Here is a 12,371-nt window from a genome sequence, read left to right on the forward strand (position 1 = left end):
TTATCTTTTTAAATAAAGAACACTACTCTCCAAATTAATCTTTTGCAGAAAAAACATTTGTTTTCACCACCTATTTTAAGGTCCGGGTTGACGGCTTTGCAGTTTCTGCCAAATATTTTATCACTACTTTTCTAAAATATGTAGAGGGGGCCTTCAAGGAGTACCTTTCTCTCACCATCATGCAATTTGCTGCTTGGAGTAGCATTCCGTCTCCTAGGGAGTGTTTTTACTGCAACGGATGTGATCCATTGTTTTCAGCACGTGGCAAGGTCTTTTTTGGTGAATTCTTAAAAATGTGCATTTTCCACTGAAAGTAACACATTCTGTATGTTCACTAAATGCCTACTTTAAGTATACTCTAAATGTTTGGAAAACACACACTAGTACTTCTCAGGTGTTATTTTTTCTAGATTGTGCAGAAAAAACACTACATCAAAAATGTTAAAATAATTATGGTATTGTAAAATAAGACCTGATAAGTTTTATAGTGTGCTTACAAGGCTTTTTGTCGGGCTAAAAATTTTTCTTACTTTGCTGGATTTGCTCTTAACATTGGAACTAATGCAAAAAACAACAAGGTGATGGGAGGAATGCTGGAAATGATCTTAGCCACTGGCGACTGCTCGGGTCACGTTCCAGACCATTGTTTTTCGCCCACTGTGCCATTCTGGACCAAGACCTGTCTTTATGCATATCAGTCTCTGTCCTGCTCCAACAGGTACAGTCCAGCCCAAAGTGCCAAGCTGGGTCCACTCCAGATGGGAACACAAGCAACCCCAGACCAGTTTCAATCCGATTAAGCCTCATCAGTGGGGTACAGCTTCATTCCTACGTTACAGTGAACACGGGACCAACATCTTGGCACACCCATGGTTCTTTGGACATCTACTGCCAAAAACAAAAAGGTGATGGAAGTAATGCTTGAACTTATTTCAGCCACTGCCAATTGCTTGAGGCCACATTCCAGGCCATTGTTTTTCACCCTCTACAGGGACCCGCCTTATGGAAATCAGTCTTGGTACTGCTCTAATAGGAACAGGACAGAGTGTAACAGATATTGACAGATGTGGGTCCCTTGCTTAGTGTCAATGGAAGCCAGCTGCACCCTGAAAACACGAATAGTCTGAAATTGGTCTTGTGCTGCTTGTGTTCTGGTTCAGAGGGAACCTGACTCAGCAGTTCGGGCTGCACTGTTCCTGCTGGAGCAAGACTAATGCTGGTTTACATATAGATGGGTCTAATCTGAGATGGCGGGCAGAAAAAATTGAATGATGGACTGGGATGCAGACAAGTAATTATTAGTGACTGGGATTACTTCAAGCATTCCATCCATCTTTTTTTGTATACTTCACCTTAACACTGGTAGGAACCTTACTAGCATTTGGGCTATCTTTAGCTCCGTCTAGAATAATGGTGCCATTTAAAGTAATGAAAAACGAGTGCTACAAAAATAATGTTTGCAAATATGTGGTCGGAAATGAATGCAGGTGCCATTTTGGAATGGAGAAAATTACATAGAATTTCACTACAACATTGTTCAAACTTCATACTCCACTCACATTCTCTTTCACAAGTTGGTAATAGTAATACTCGTTGTGCCTTTTTAGATACATTCATTCGGTCACTGAATATAAAACACATGCTTACACAGCATCCACAATGAAGCATTAACTTCTCTTTCAATCAGTGCCACAGAACTCCTTAACAGACATGTTTACAGCTACGAGTTGAGTTAGTGCTGTTTACTTCAGAGAGTGTGCAAGGAAAAGGCAACAAAACTTAGTGACCTCTACACCCACTCCCCTCTTGACCACAGAAAAATGTAACAGAAGGAGCAAAGTGAGTGGGGAAAAGCAGATAGAAAGTAAGACCAAAACAGCAATTTCCCTGTGCCACACTAATCAACTATTTTCCTTCCAATGGCTCTTCGGCCACATTTATCAGGCTGACATACACTATACACCCCAATCGAAATCAATCCCCTCAGGTGATCTCAAACTTGCACCGGCTGTCTCTATCCGAACCAGGAAGGTTTTAACCAAAACCCGAACTAGACCAGTTGCACATCTATCTCTCAAAGTTTATATTCACCTCGAGTTTTATCTTTCGTCATGAAGGAACGCCGCGCAGCCTCAACGTGCGGGACACTATATGTCTTCCTCCTGTGGAATAGCCAGTCTAGCCGAGTGATGAACACTTATCTGGCCCTTCAAAAAAAAAAGCGCCATACTCGTCATCAGACACTCACATCTCACATATTGCAATTAAGAGTGTGTGTGTGTGTTTTATTCACATATGAAAGCAATCTGCCTTACTGCTTGTAGCATTCCATCCTCCTATGAATCCCGGATGCCAGAATTCCTGAGTCTCCCAGCTCTTGAGCAACTGCACTGCACAGTGAAAATTCTTGGTTGTTTCACGGTACTCCCTTTGCACACTTTATCGGATTAGGATTTTTTTTTAATCAAAGTAAAAACAGTTCTAAAGCGCCACTGTGAATGAACATTTCTGGAGTTGACAGGAGAGATTTATATTTTAGGTATTCTCAAAGAAGAGAAAATGAAAACATCAATTTTTATGGAGCATTTAACACAGTCAGCCAGTTTAATTCTCAGTAATTCTCCATGATCACTTTGATATTCGGACATCCAATGAGTAAGCAACACAGTGTCAATATTTCTTTTGGGGGCCACATTGCTGGCAATTAATCTGGGCTCACCTAGTCAGGTGGTTCTGCCCATCAGGAAAGAGGTGAATTCGTGGAGTTGGGTATGTGATTTTCTTATTAGTACAGCAGAGATGCGACAGGTCAAGGTTGACATGTAAGGACAGAATCATGTCCTACGCAAATACTGGCAAAGTAGAGGATATTGCAGGACATAAGAGCATAAAGCAGATGTATTAAAGCTACCAGCGTAGTCCAAAGGTGACTAGAAGTGACTGTTGCAGACCAAATTATAGATGCATTGGGAGAGAGTTATGGTCACAGTACAGGTTTAACGGGGGCTTACATGGGTTAGTATTGGCAGCGTATGTTTCTGCAAGTAAAAATAGAAGTGTGTTACCAACGATGGGTTCTCCCCACTAGAGTGGTACCGTACTTCAGCACACATGTATACTGATGAGAGGTTTTCACAAGCTCACAGTAGTCTTACCCTCCAACCACTGGGACTTGCTAAAACAGCCCTGAAGGCATCCAAGGTCAGCAATCAATCTATGGAAGATTGCATGCATATACCTACATGGTCATCAGGAACTTGGCAGGCATATTGATGTAGAAAAACTGCATAATCTACTTTCAGTAGGCCACACCAAGCCAAACAGTTGTAAAGAAATCTAGCTTCGTAGACTCCAGGAAACAAAACGTGATTGGAATTGAGGTTTCTATGTTGAATCTCAAGATTTAAGGCACCTGGATATCAGTCTTAGTTTATCATCAAATTGTGAAGAAGAAGCATCTTCGTGATCACCTTAAGCAAAGAATCCATTCCTGCTGGAGAAATCATGGATTCTAGCATGGCCAGTGAAGAACAGCAAGGCGCTGTCAAGCTGATCCTGGCAAGGATGACACACAATAGTTATTATTTGTTGTAGACTGGATCATTTCTTCTCAATATGTGATATCTCTGCATGTTCCTCCACTTCACATTAAACGAATATTCTAAAAGAAATTAAAGCTAAAAGTGCTCTCAGACGATTTAAAAATAAATTTGTTTGAGTCACTAACACCCTCTTCTCTGACATGGACTTCTTCTCTGACATGGACTTGAGAAGATGTAGATTCTGTAGAACACCCCGGGGTGACAGAGTAGTCTTGTGATCCATCAGTAGCATGGTCCTTCCGGGCTGTCTTGGTGCATTTGCGATATACATGGCTGCTGGACTTCCGGGTTTCTTCTCTCACCTCTGCCACTCGAGCCGCTTTGGTAGCTTGGAAAAAGAGAAAAAAAGGAATCCGGATTTAAGAGCTTTAGATATGCCTATCTGAAGAGATGTGGTCAGGAGGAAGGTTTGAGAATCTTGAGGAGCCCAATTAACTGCAAAACCCTCTGACCCGTCATACGCTTCTCATGATAACTACTAACACAGACCTTTGTGAACAAAAGTGGCATTTGGCCTTGTACTCCCACCGCTTCTCACTGTTCCTAATTTTCCAAGTAGACACTTAATTTTGACATTCCAAACTTAACAGTCTCTCCCAATAAACACTGTTGCTCTCTATGCTATTCACACCTATGTGGCTAATTTCAACCACCATTTGCCATACTATTCTGACCTGCCTCCCCTTCTTTCTTTATCCGTTTAGGCGTGAATTCTAGATTCTTCAATAAATACACTCACTTCCACCCATGCATAACCCCATTCTAGACCACAAAACAAATCCAGCTCCTCGTGCCTCATGCTGATTTTGTGTGGTTAAGGCACCACAATAACTTTGCTCACATAAATCTTAACTCCTGGTCTCAGGGCAGAGTGCGCACCTGTCCATCTACAAAAAAGTTCCATTTAACTTCCTTGCTTTAATTTTATTCTGCATTCTACTTTTATATTTGTGAGGTTTCTAATACCAGCCATAGGGTGCAAAAGTGCATTTAGAAACGAGTAAGCACACACTGCAAACCTGTGCAAAAGCATTCTATTCTAAACTAAAGTCACATAAAAACTTCCATTAATGTGTGATCCAGATACTCTGATCCCACCTCATATTTTTACTATAGGCAGCAGACCTACCCTGTTATGCATGCACACAAAGAACAAAGAACTGCAACTGTAAAACTCCAGCTCTACCAAAGTCTGTACTGGAATAACAAATAGAACAAAGTATCAAGCATAGTAACTCTGCTCCGTTTGGTGCGGCATGCTTTTCACCGGTGCAGAGGTACAGTGTCCATTAGGAAGATGTAGGGCACAATGATATATCAGCACGAAGAAAGGTTGCTGAGTACTGTGTCCCACATCCACGCCCAGGCTCTACCCTCTATTCACCCTCACTACCTCCAGGGTGAAAGTCACCAGCATGAATCAGAGTGAATGGTGGACAAACCATTGTGAGTTAAGAGATGGAACTTTAAGTCTAACACGACTCCACGGTTACACAAGTGCATCCTGTTCTTACTAATATACACCACCCTTCCTTCCTACAGACTCATGTAAATATGCCAGTGCATCGACTCCTGAGAGGAGGGCGCAATTAGAAGGACAGGAAAGAGGCAGCAGCAACATCTTTAACTAACCTATGCAACATGTTTTATCCCATGGTCTAGCCGTAAGGGGCAACAGGTCTGGAATAGATGTCTGACACATACTGCTTGGACATAACCTCCGTACTGGGCCCACTCCCAAACTGCCATGCATGACGTTCCTCACACATATTTTCCAATAAAGTTTGCCAACACATGTGTCTTGTGATATATGTTGGCCGCAGTTTATTTTGCATAACATGTACAAATTACTTTTTGCGTTACGGTACCATGGTCATAACCCGCTATGACCAGGCCATGAACTCACGTCACAGGGTGTCATAAATCATTTTGGCAAGCTTATAAATCATAGACATGGCAGTTCATTAATCAATCCATTTAGTAGTCATAAATCATTGACAGGCTTGTAAATCACGTGACAGGAAATAAATCACTATGGCTGACAAGTCATACATAATTCTGACATATCACAATCACATTCTGCTATCTGTTTACCATACATGTGACACCTCATAGTTTGTTCACGCCATCATACATACCGTTTTATGGGGTCATAAAGTACCATGTTGGTTTTCACGCTGATTGTAGGGGGGGGGGTAGCCTCTCCCTGGAGCTAGGCCCCAACTCGATACATTGTTTGTCCATTTTTGCGCCCTGCCATTCGTCTGGTCTGAGCTGCGAGTGCCATCTTCGTTTGCTCCCCCTTTCGGCCTACTCACCCTGCCGTGAGGTATCCCAAGGTGCGCAGCCTTCCTCCTGCACATCGTCCTGCCGGTGTGCCTACTTACCAACAAATGTACCCCTTCTTAGCAGCATCGCCTGTATCCAGCACTGCGACAATGCTGTTGCTCGGTGTGGGTCACGAAAAGTTGTTCAGCGCACCGCTCCCAGCTTCCAACAGTAACTTGTGCTGGGATGGCGGTGCGCTTATAGCCCCACATTGCCCCCTCATGGCATGGGGCGGCGTCCCCCCAGTGGGGGGAGGGGATTTCAAAAACATCTCCTGGCCACCCACTGGCCAGGTATTTTCGTGCCACCTCTGGCGCATGCTCTTTCCAGGGAGGGGTAACCTCCCGCTTTGATGGGCACACTGCAGCAGCCCAAACCGTTTTTTCCGGGTCCCCGGCGGCCATTATGGCGTCTGCTCATTAGGCCCCCTTTGAGGGCGGCCTCTGCTAATATGGATAAACAGACTTTTCAATCCAATGATATAAGAAGAAGTGACTTCATACAGCCTATTGCCCGGATGAAATCAATCAAAGTTGATACACAAATCAAACTACATTTATGTAAATAATTAAAAAAACAGATATTAAGGAAGCAAGTGAGTTCCAAAGGTTAACAAACTGATTGCAGTAGCAAACTGTAAATGATGCCAATGTCAATGGTTACTGTATCACCAACTGACTGCCCATCAGCACCATGCTTGTTACCGCTGAATAGGACGGTGCACAAAAGCACTTCCTCTCTAGTAGCTGCTGGGCAATGAGACGATGGCTCACTGAAAGGCTAAGCATACCAGGGACACGGGGACTTATAGAAAAACCACAAGGGTGGGGTCACATTGTGTGACACAAATGGAGCACTAAATAATGACAAAAGGACAGCAATTAAAAAACGGATTTCAGGTCTCTAGTTCATGTCACTACAGGCCATCGATTCCTTGAGCTAAAGTGCTGAAAAAGAAAGGACTAAGTTCAATATCCAAACGTGGAGAGGTTTCAGTACAGAAGGGAATCAGTGACGCCCCTCAAATGAATGATGCATACAGTTTATAAAGACAAACATTCTTGCTCTGTGTCCTTATGAAGGAAAAGTATAACTTATTTGACAACCTTGGCTCATGCTTAGTGAACGATTTATGGCAGCATGTAAAACATCAAAAGATGAAAAGGTCCGTAAACCAGGTCTTCAGGGAAAAAGTCAGAAACCAACTCTAGGAGATTGAGGGCTGAGATGTAGAAGAAGGCGAGGGTGTAGAACACAGCCATGCTGACGATCAAGTAGAGTAACTCCTTGCACTTGCCCTTTTGTCTTAATCCAAAACAAATGATCATTAGATCCTTTTCTATAAGAATAGATCACAATGATCAGCGCAGTGGCTCTTCTACTAGCAGCCCATTGTCTCCTCTTCTCCAGACTTCTACGCTGTCTTGAACAGTAAGGGCGCAGCTGGTGTAAATAGTACCAGATCACTCAATGCGGCTTCCGACATGTGGTCCTAAATTGTCCCTCCCTGCATAATGTTGGAAAAAATGACCAAGAATGGTGGACACATGTTGGCAGGAGTAGAGTCCATGCTGACTGCAGCACATTTATTATGTGTGAGGATACAGTGGCCGCTGGGCAAGGGGTTGTGCTCCAGCACTTATCCCCCTGAGCACACGGGGATGGTTTACTTAAGAATGAACAGAGGTCTGAAAGTCTGGGTGTCTTTGACCTGCAAACGCAGCCTCTCTCCTTCAAAACATGCTTTAAATAGGACAACGTGCCCATCAGCGTTTCTCTGGGTCAACCATTCTGTGACCTGTATTGCTTGCTTGATGATTTCATGCATTTTGTCTGGTACTATTTCTTGCTCTGCACCACCCATCAGTGGGAATTACCGTGCTTTGATTGTGCTCTAAACCTGCTGCAAGTGGACAATTCCCTCTTTGCTGTTCCTAGAGTTTGACTTTTTTGTGTGGAGGCCCATTGATTCTGGGACATGGCTATTATCTGGCCTCAGCTATAGCAGCACCTTCTAACCTCAGCATGAGCAGAGGGCTGCAAACACCTCCTTTATGTGATGCTTTACAAATCACTCTGCACAGGTAATTACTGAACAACACTGTAAGCCCTACACACTTAACCTCTTCAGTGCCCATGACGAGATAGTCTCGTCATGGAGCACGGTTGCGCTGTGCCCATGACGAGACTATCTCGTCATGAACCCCACCCACTAGTGCAACGCCTGGCACAGGAGGGGGAAAGGGCGTGGCACTGAAGGGGTTAACACACTGCAAGTTAGAGGCAGCACGAGGTCCCTTCCAGACGCCCCCCAGATCTCCAAACCGGAGTCATTCTCTTTTTGTACTTAGGACGTAGACAAAGTGAGGGATGTTGTGTGGATAATCTTTTGGAGGGGTGTGGGCAGAAGGAGAGGCGGTCCAGCTTGCGCTTACTGGTATATCGGAGCCACGTCTCCATCCAGACTTACCAGAAGACTTAAAAGCAATATTTTGTAAGTGCGCCAGGCAACCAACTTATCCAGGACTAGCTAGCAAACATCCTCCTTTGTGTCAAGATGGGTGTTGTAGGAACCCGGGGTCACCAGGCCCTATAGGCGGTAGCGTGGCGCGAGCCGGTCGGGCAACCAGAGGGCTATGTGTTGAGCAACCATACACCACACACTCCTCATGGACTAGGGACCCACACAATAAGTGACGCCACACCGTTTAAATTATGCAAATACTTCAAGTTTATCCAAGTATAGCTGGTCAGTTGCAGTTCAGGAAATAACAAGGCGATACATGCATCATAATACCATCAATCAGTAATACAGTAATCCTGGCGATATATATGCAGTACCTGACCTCATTCATATACCCACGGCAGTTGGCTAAGTGCGGGTGATTATAGCGCTGTGCGCGCTTACGTAAGGTCTGTCCCTGAACAGGCCGTCTAACACAGCGTAATACTTGTAAGGGGGAACATTGGGTTCATCAACATGGCGCCTGTCGAACTGAGCGCTCCTCGTGACCACTGGCCCCTAGTACTGTGAAGCAAGGCATATAAAACACAGCGCTACGCGCAATCAGTTGCATGTGGAAACGTTTGCGTAGAACAGTTATCACAACGCGTTGCTCGTAATAGTTGCATATCATTACCTTCGAGCAGAGCATATAACACAATGCGCTACTCGCATTCCTGGGCATGTAACTACGGTCGAGCAGAGCATATAACACCGTGCGCTACTCGCGTTCCTGGGCATGTAATTACTTTCGAGCAGAACATATAACACAGTGCGCTACTCGCATTCCTTGGCAGGTAATTACTTTCGAGCAGAGCATATAACACAGTGCGCTACTCGCATTCCTTGGCAGGTAATTACTTTCGAGCAGAGCATATAACACAGTGCGCTACTCGCATTCCTTGGCAGGTAATTACTTTCGAGCAGAGCATATAACACAGTGGGTTACTCGCAGTCCCGGTCTCTCCGGCGGGGAAAGCAGGGTCGGTGGCGTGAAGCGCCACACGAGGGTAATGTCAGTCAGTTCTTTGGGCGGCTTCCAGCGGGGAGGGTGACCGGACTTGAGGAGCGAGTCCCTATGCTCCGGTGCAGTTCACAGAGCACCGCGCTCAGTATTACAGAAGGGGGGACACGGACAGGATCCCTCGGCGGGGTCTCTCCGACGCGCAGGCAGGGGAGGGGACTCCCACGGAGGGGACAACCCGGGCCAAGTGCGGTGTGGTTTCCAGACCAGCAGGGGGCGCACCAGGGGGGATCTCGGCCTCCGGGCTTACCTCCGTCTCAGCGTCAGCAGGCGTCCGTCCTCACGACGTTGGGGGAACTCGGCCCCGACCTTGCGCACCTCCTCACACGGCTGCGACGGCAGCGACGGGCCCCGGGCTTCACCTGGGCCTCGCGACACAGCAGGGCACTCCTCCAGGGCCTCACGACACAGCAGGGCACTTCTCCAGGCCTCCAGGCTGCGGCGGTGAGTGCGCTGGCTTCGTCGTCGCAGGGGGGGGGCTCAAATTAAGGATGGGGATATGGTGCTCAGCGGAGCACGCTGCCGGGGGTCCCAGACCAGGGCAGGGAGCGCGGGGGTCACAGCGCTAGTACCTGGTCGATCCCCGGTGACTTGGCAATCGGCTTAGTAAATAGTTCACTAGGTTAGCTTGGACACGCAGTCTCAGCTCTGGCATTCAAGGCTTACAGCTCGCTCTTGTCATGCAGTCTCAGTTCTTAAAGTTAGGTTTCAGTTCTCAGTTGACAGATGAAGTCTTTTGGCGCAGATGTATCTGGCGCCCTTAAGGGGTTCTGTTACAGGGGTAGGGATGGAGAGGGCGACTAGGTCCTTCCTAGTCAGGTTGGCAGAGAGTCTCTGGGTCCTCCTACTACTGGGCAAGATCAGTGGGATTCACAGGGCACCTCACTCACTTAAGAGGCAGTACCTAAATCCTGTCACTCTCAGAGGCATAAGTCCCTGGCTAGGCCCTACCGCCTACACTCCTGGTGGATTCTTCCAGCTCTGCTTCACCCCAATGGCCAACTCACCACAAAAGTTTCCCTCTCACTCTTAAGTAGCCCTAGGTCAGGTGACCTCTAGCCAAGGCGGCAAAAGTAAAACCCCACCTCCCTTCTAGAAGATTCCAGCTTCTTCCAGGAGCTTCCCCACTCTAACTATGGGACAAAAAGGCGGGCTGGTATCGCAACATTGTTGTGGGTCCCAGCCAGCTCCTGGCAGCTAGGGTGCTACTATGAAAAACGACCACCCTGCAGTAGCAGGGGTCTGTGGCAGCCATCTTGGGCGAAGTAAGCACCTGCACCTTAACACTACAAAAACGAAAAGAATCAGGGAAAAAGGGCCAAGTCCAACAGGTGTTATTCCTAAAGGTTAATAGAAGTGTAGAACCTATAAGTAATAGGAGGTAAAGGAGACGCTGGCAGGTGGTTTTAGGCAAGGATTTATTAAAAGGGGTAAGAGTGACCTGTGTTGTAGGGGCAGCCTTCACTGTAATATGGAAAGAGGGGGGATCTAGGTGACGAGCTCAGGTTTCGGTATTAAGGAGTTCGAATGACCCCCTCTTAGTGCTTGTAGACCTTGGACAGACTGATCTATCTAGAACTTGAATGGGTTAATTTGCAGAGAGATGCGAGTAGCCTTTAATTTGCTTTTTCATCCACTTTATGACCTCAGTAACTAAGTAAAATAAACACACACATAATTATTGGGCACCGTTATCTGCATCCTGCCATACTTTCACTAGGTCTTGTATGTTTTATAGAATAGCGTTACATATCTACGAAAATGCAAATACTAATGAACAATTTTTATGGAGGGGCAGTTAGTGCTATGTACAAATCATTAAAAACTGAAATATTTCTCCACTTTAAAAAAAAAATTCTAGCTTTTTTACTTTTGAACATTTCTCTTCTTTATGTCTTTGAAATATGGAAATTGTTACAGTCAACGGCCGGTCCTCATAATGAGAAGTATGAAATGGGCGGGGGAGGAGTGGAGGAGGGTGTGTTTTTGTTTGTTTGTTTTCATACTGGAATTCGGGTGGTATTTAGAATAGTCTTAGTATTCGGCAACCCCAGCATTTGGCAACCCTGGTATTAAGCAGGGGGCCTTAGGAATAACACTTTATTTTCTTTTTTTGTTAACAAATTATGCACTGCGTGTTGTGGTATGGTATTTTCCCTCATGAATTGCAGCAAGCTGCGTTTGTGATTTCATGCCAGAAACCGGTCCTAGGTAGCTTGTTTCCGGTCCAGGGAAGGCATGGCTTGGCAGTTCGGGCTGGACTGTTCCCATGAGGCACAGGGTCAGACTGATTTGCATATGGCCATGTCTGAACTGGGGTGGCAGAGTGGGCTAAAGAATGGTGATGGATCAAACCCAGATCTGTTGACTGGGTGTGAGTGTTTGATTGGTTCTGATGCTCCGTCCATCACCACCCCCTTTTGTACCGCTTTGTTCGCCATAAGTTGGCAGGGTATGCTCAGACGTGAGTCCCTTGCTCACTTTGCCACTGGATTCAAGCAAGCCTGGCTGAAGACGGCTGAAATGCCAGAAACCGGTCCTAGGTAGCTTGTTTCCGGTCCAGGGAAGGCATGGCTTGGCAGTTCGGGCTGGACTGTTCCCATGAGGCACAGGGTCAGACTGATTTGCATATGGCCATGTCTGAACTGGGGTGGCAGAGTGGGCTAAAGAACGGTGATGGATCAAACCCAGATCTGTTGACTGGGTGTGAGTGTTTGATTGGTTCTGATGCTCCGTCCATCACCACCCCCTTTTGTACCGCTTTGTTCGTCACAAGCATAAACCCTGGATCAACAAGAAAAGATAGAATACCCCTGTATCCTATCTTTTCTGTAAAAAAACTACTTATTTTCAAGGAAAATCCTCTTAAGCTAATAATATTATTAGGCATCTAATAGTTACCACATCGGACAAG

At 45.8% G+C, this 12,371-nt stretch overlaps 1 protein-coding gene across 4 annotated transcripts in view; it reads right to left on the reverse strand.

Moving 5' to 3' along the window:
- Positions 1–2,444: 2,444 nt before the first annotated feature.
- Positions 2,445–12,371, reverse strand: part of C10H8orf33 (chromosome 10 C8orf33 homolog) — a 190,532-nt gene continuing 180,605 nt past the window's right edge. For all 4 annotated transcript variants that reach the window (XM_085628183.1, XM_085628179.1, XM_085628181.1 and 1 more), the window contains exon 8: positions 2,445–3,930. In XM_085628183.1, coding sequence (XP_085484309.1) covers positions 3,662–3,930 — 269 coding nt within the window. In that variant the 3' untranslated portion in view covers positions 2,445–3,661. The remainder of the gene's footprint in view (positions 3,931–12,371) is intronic.

This window comes from Triturus cristatus, chromosome 10 (genome assembly GCF_964204655.1).
Source record: "Triturus cristatus chromosome 10, aTriCri1.1, whole genome shotgun sequence".
NCBI lineage: Eukaryota > Metazoa > Chordata > Amphibia > Caudata > Salamandridae > Triturus > Triturus cristatus.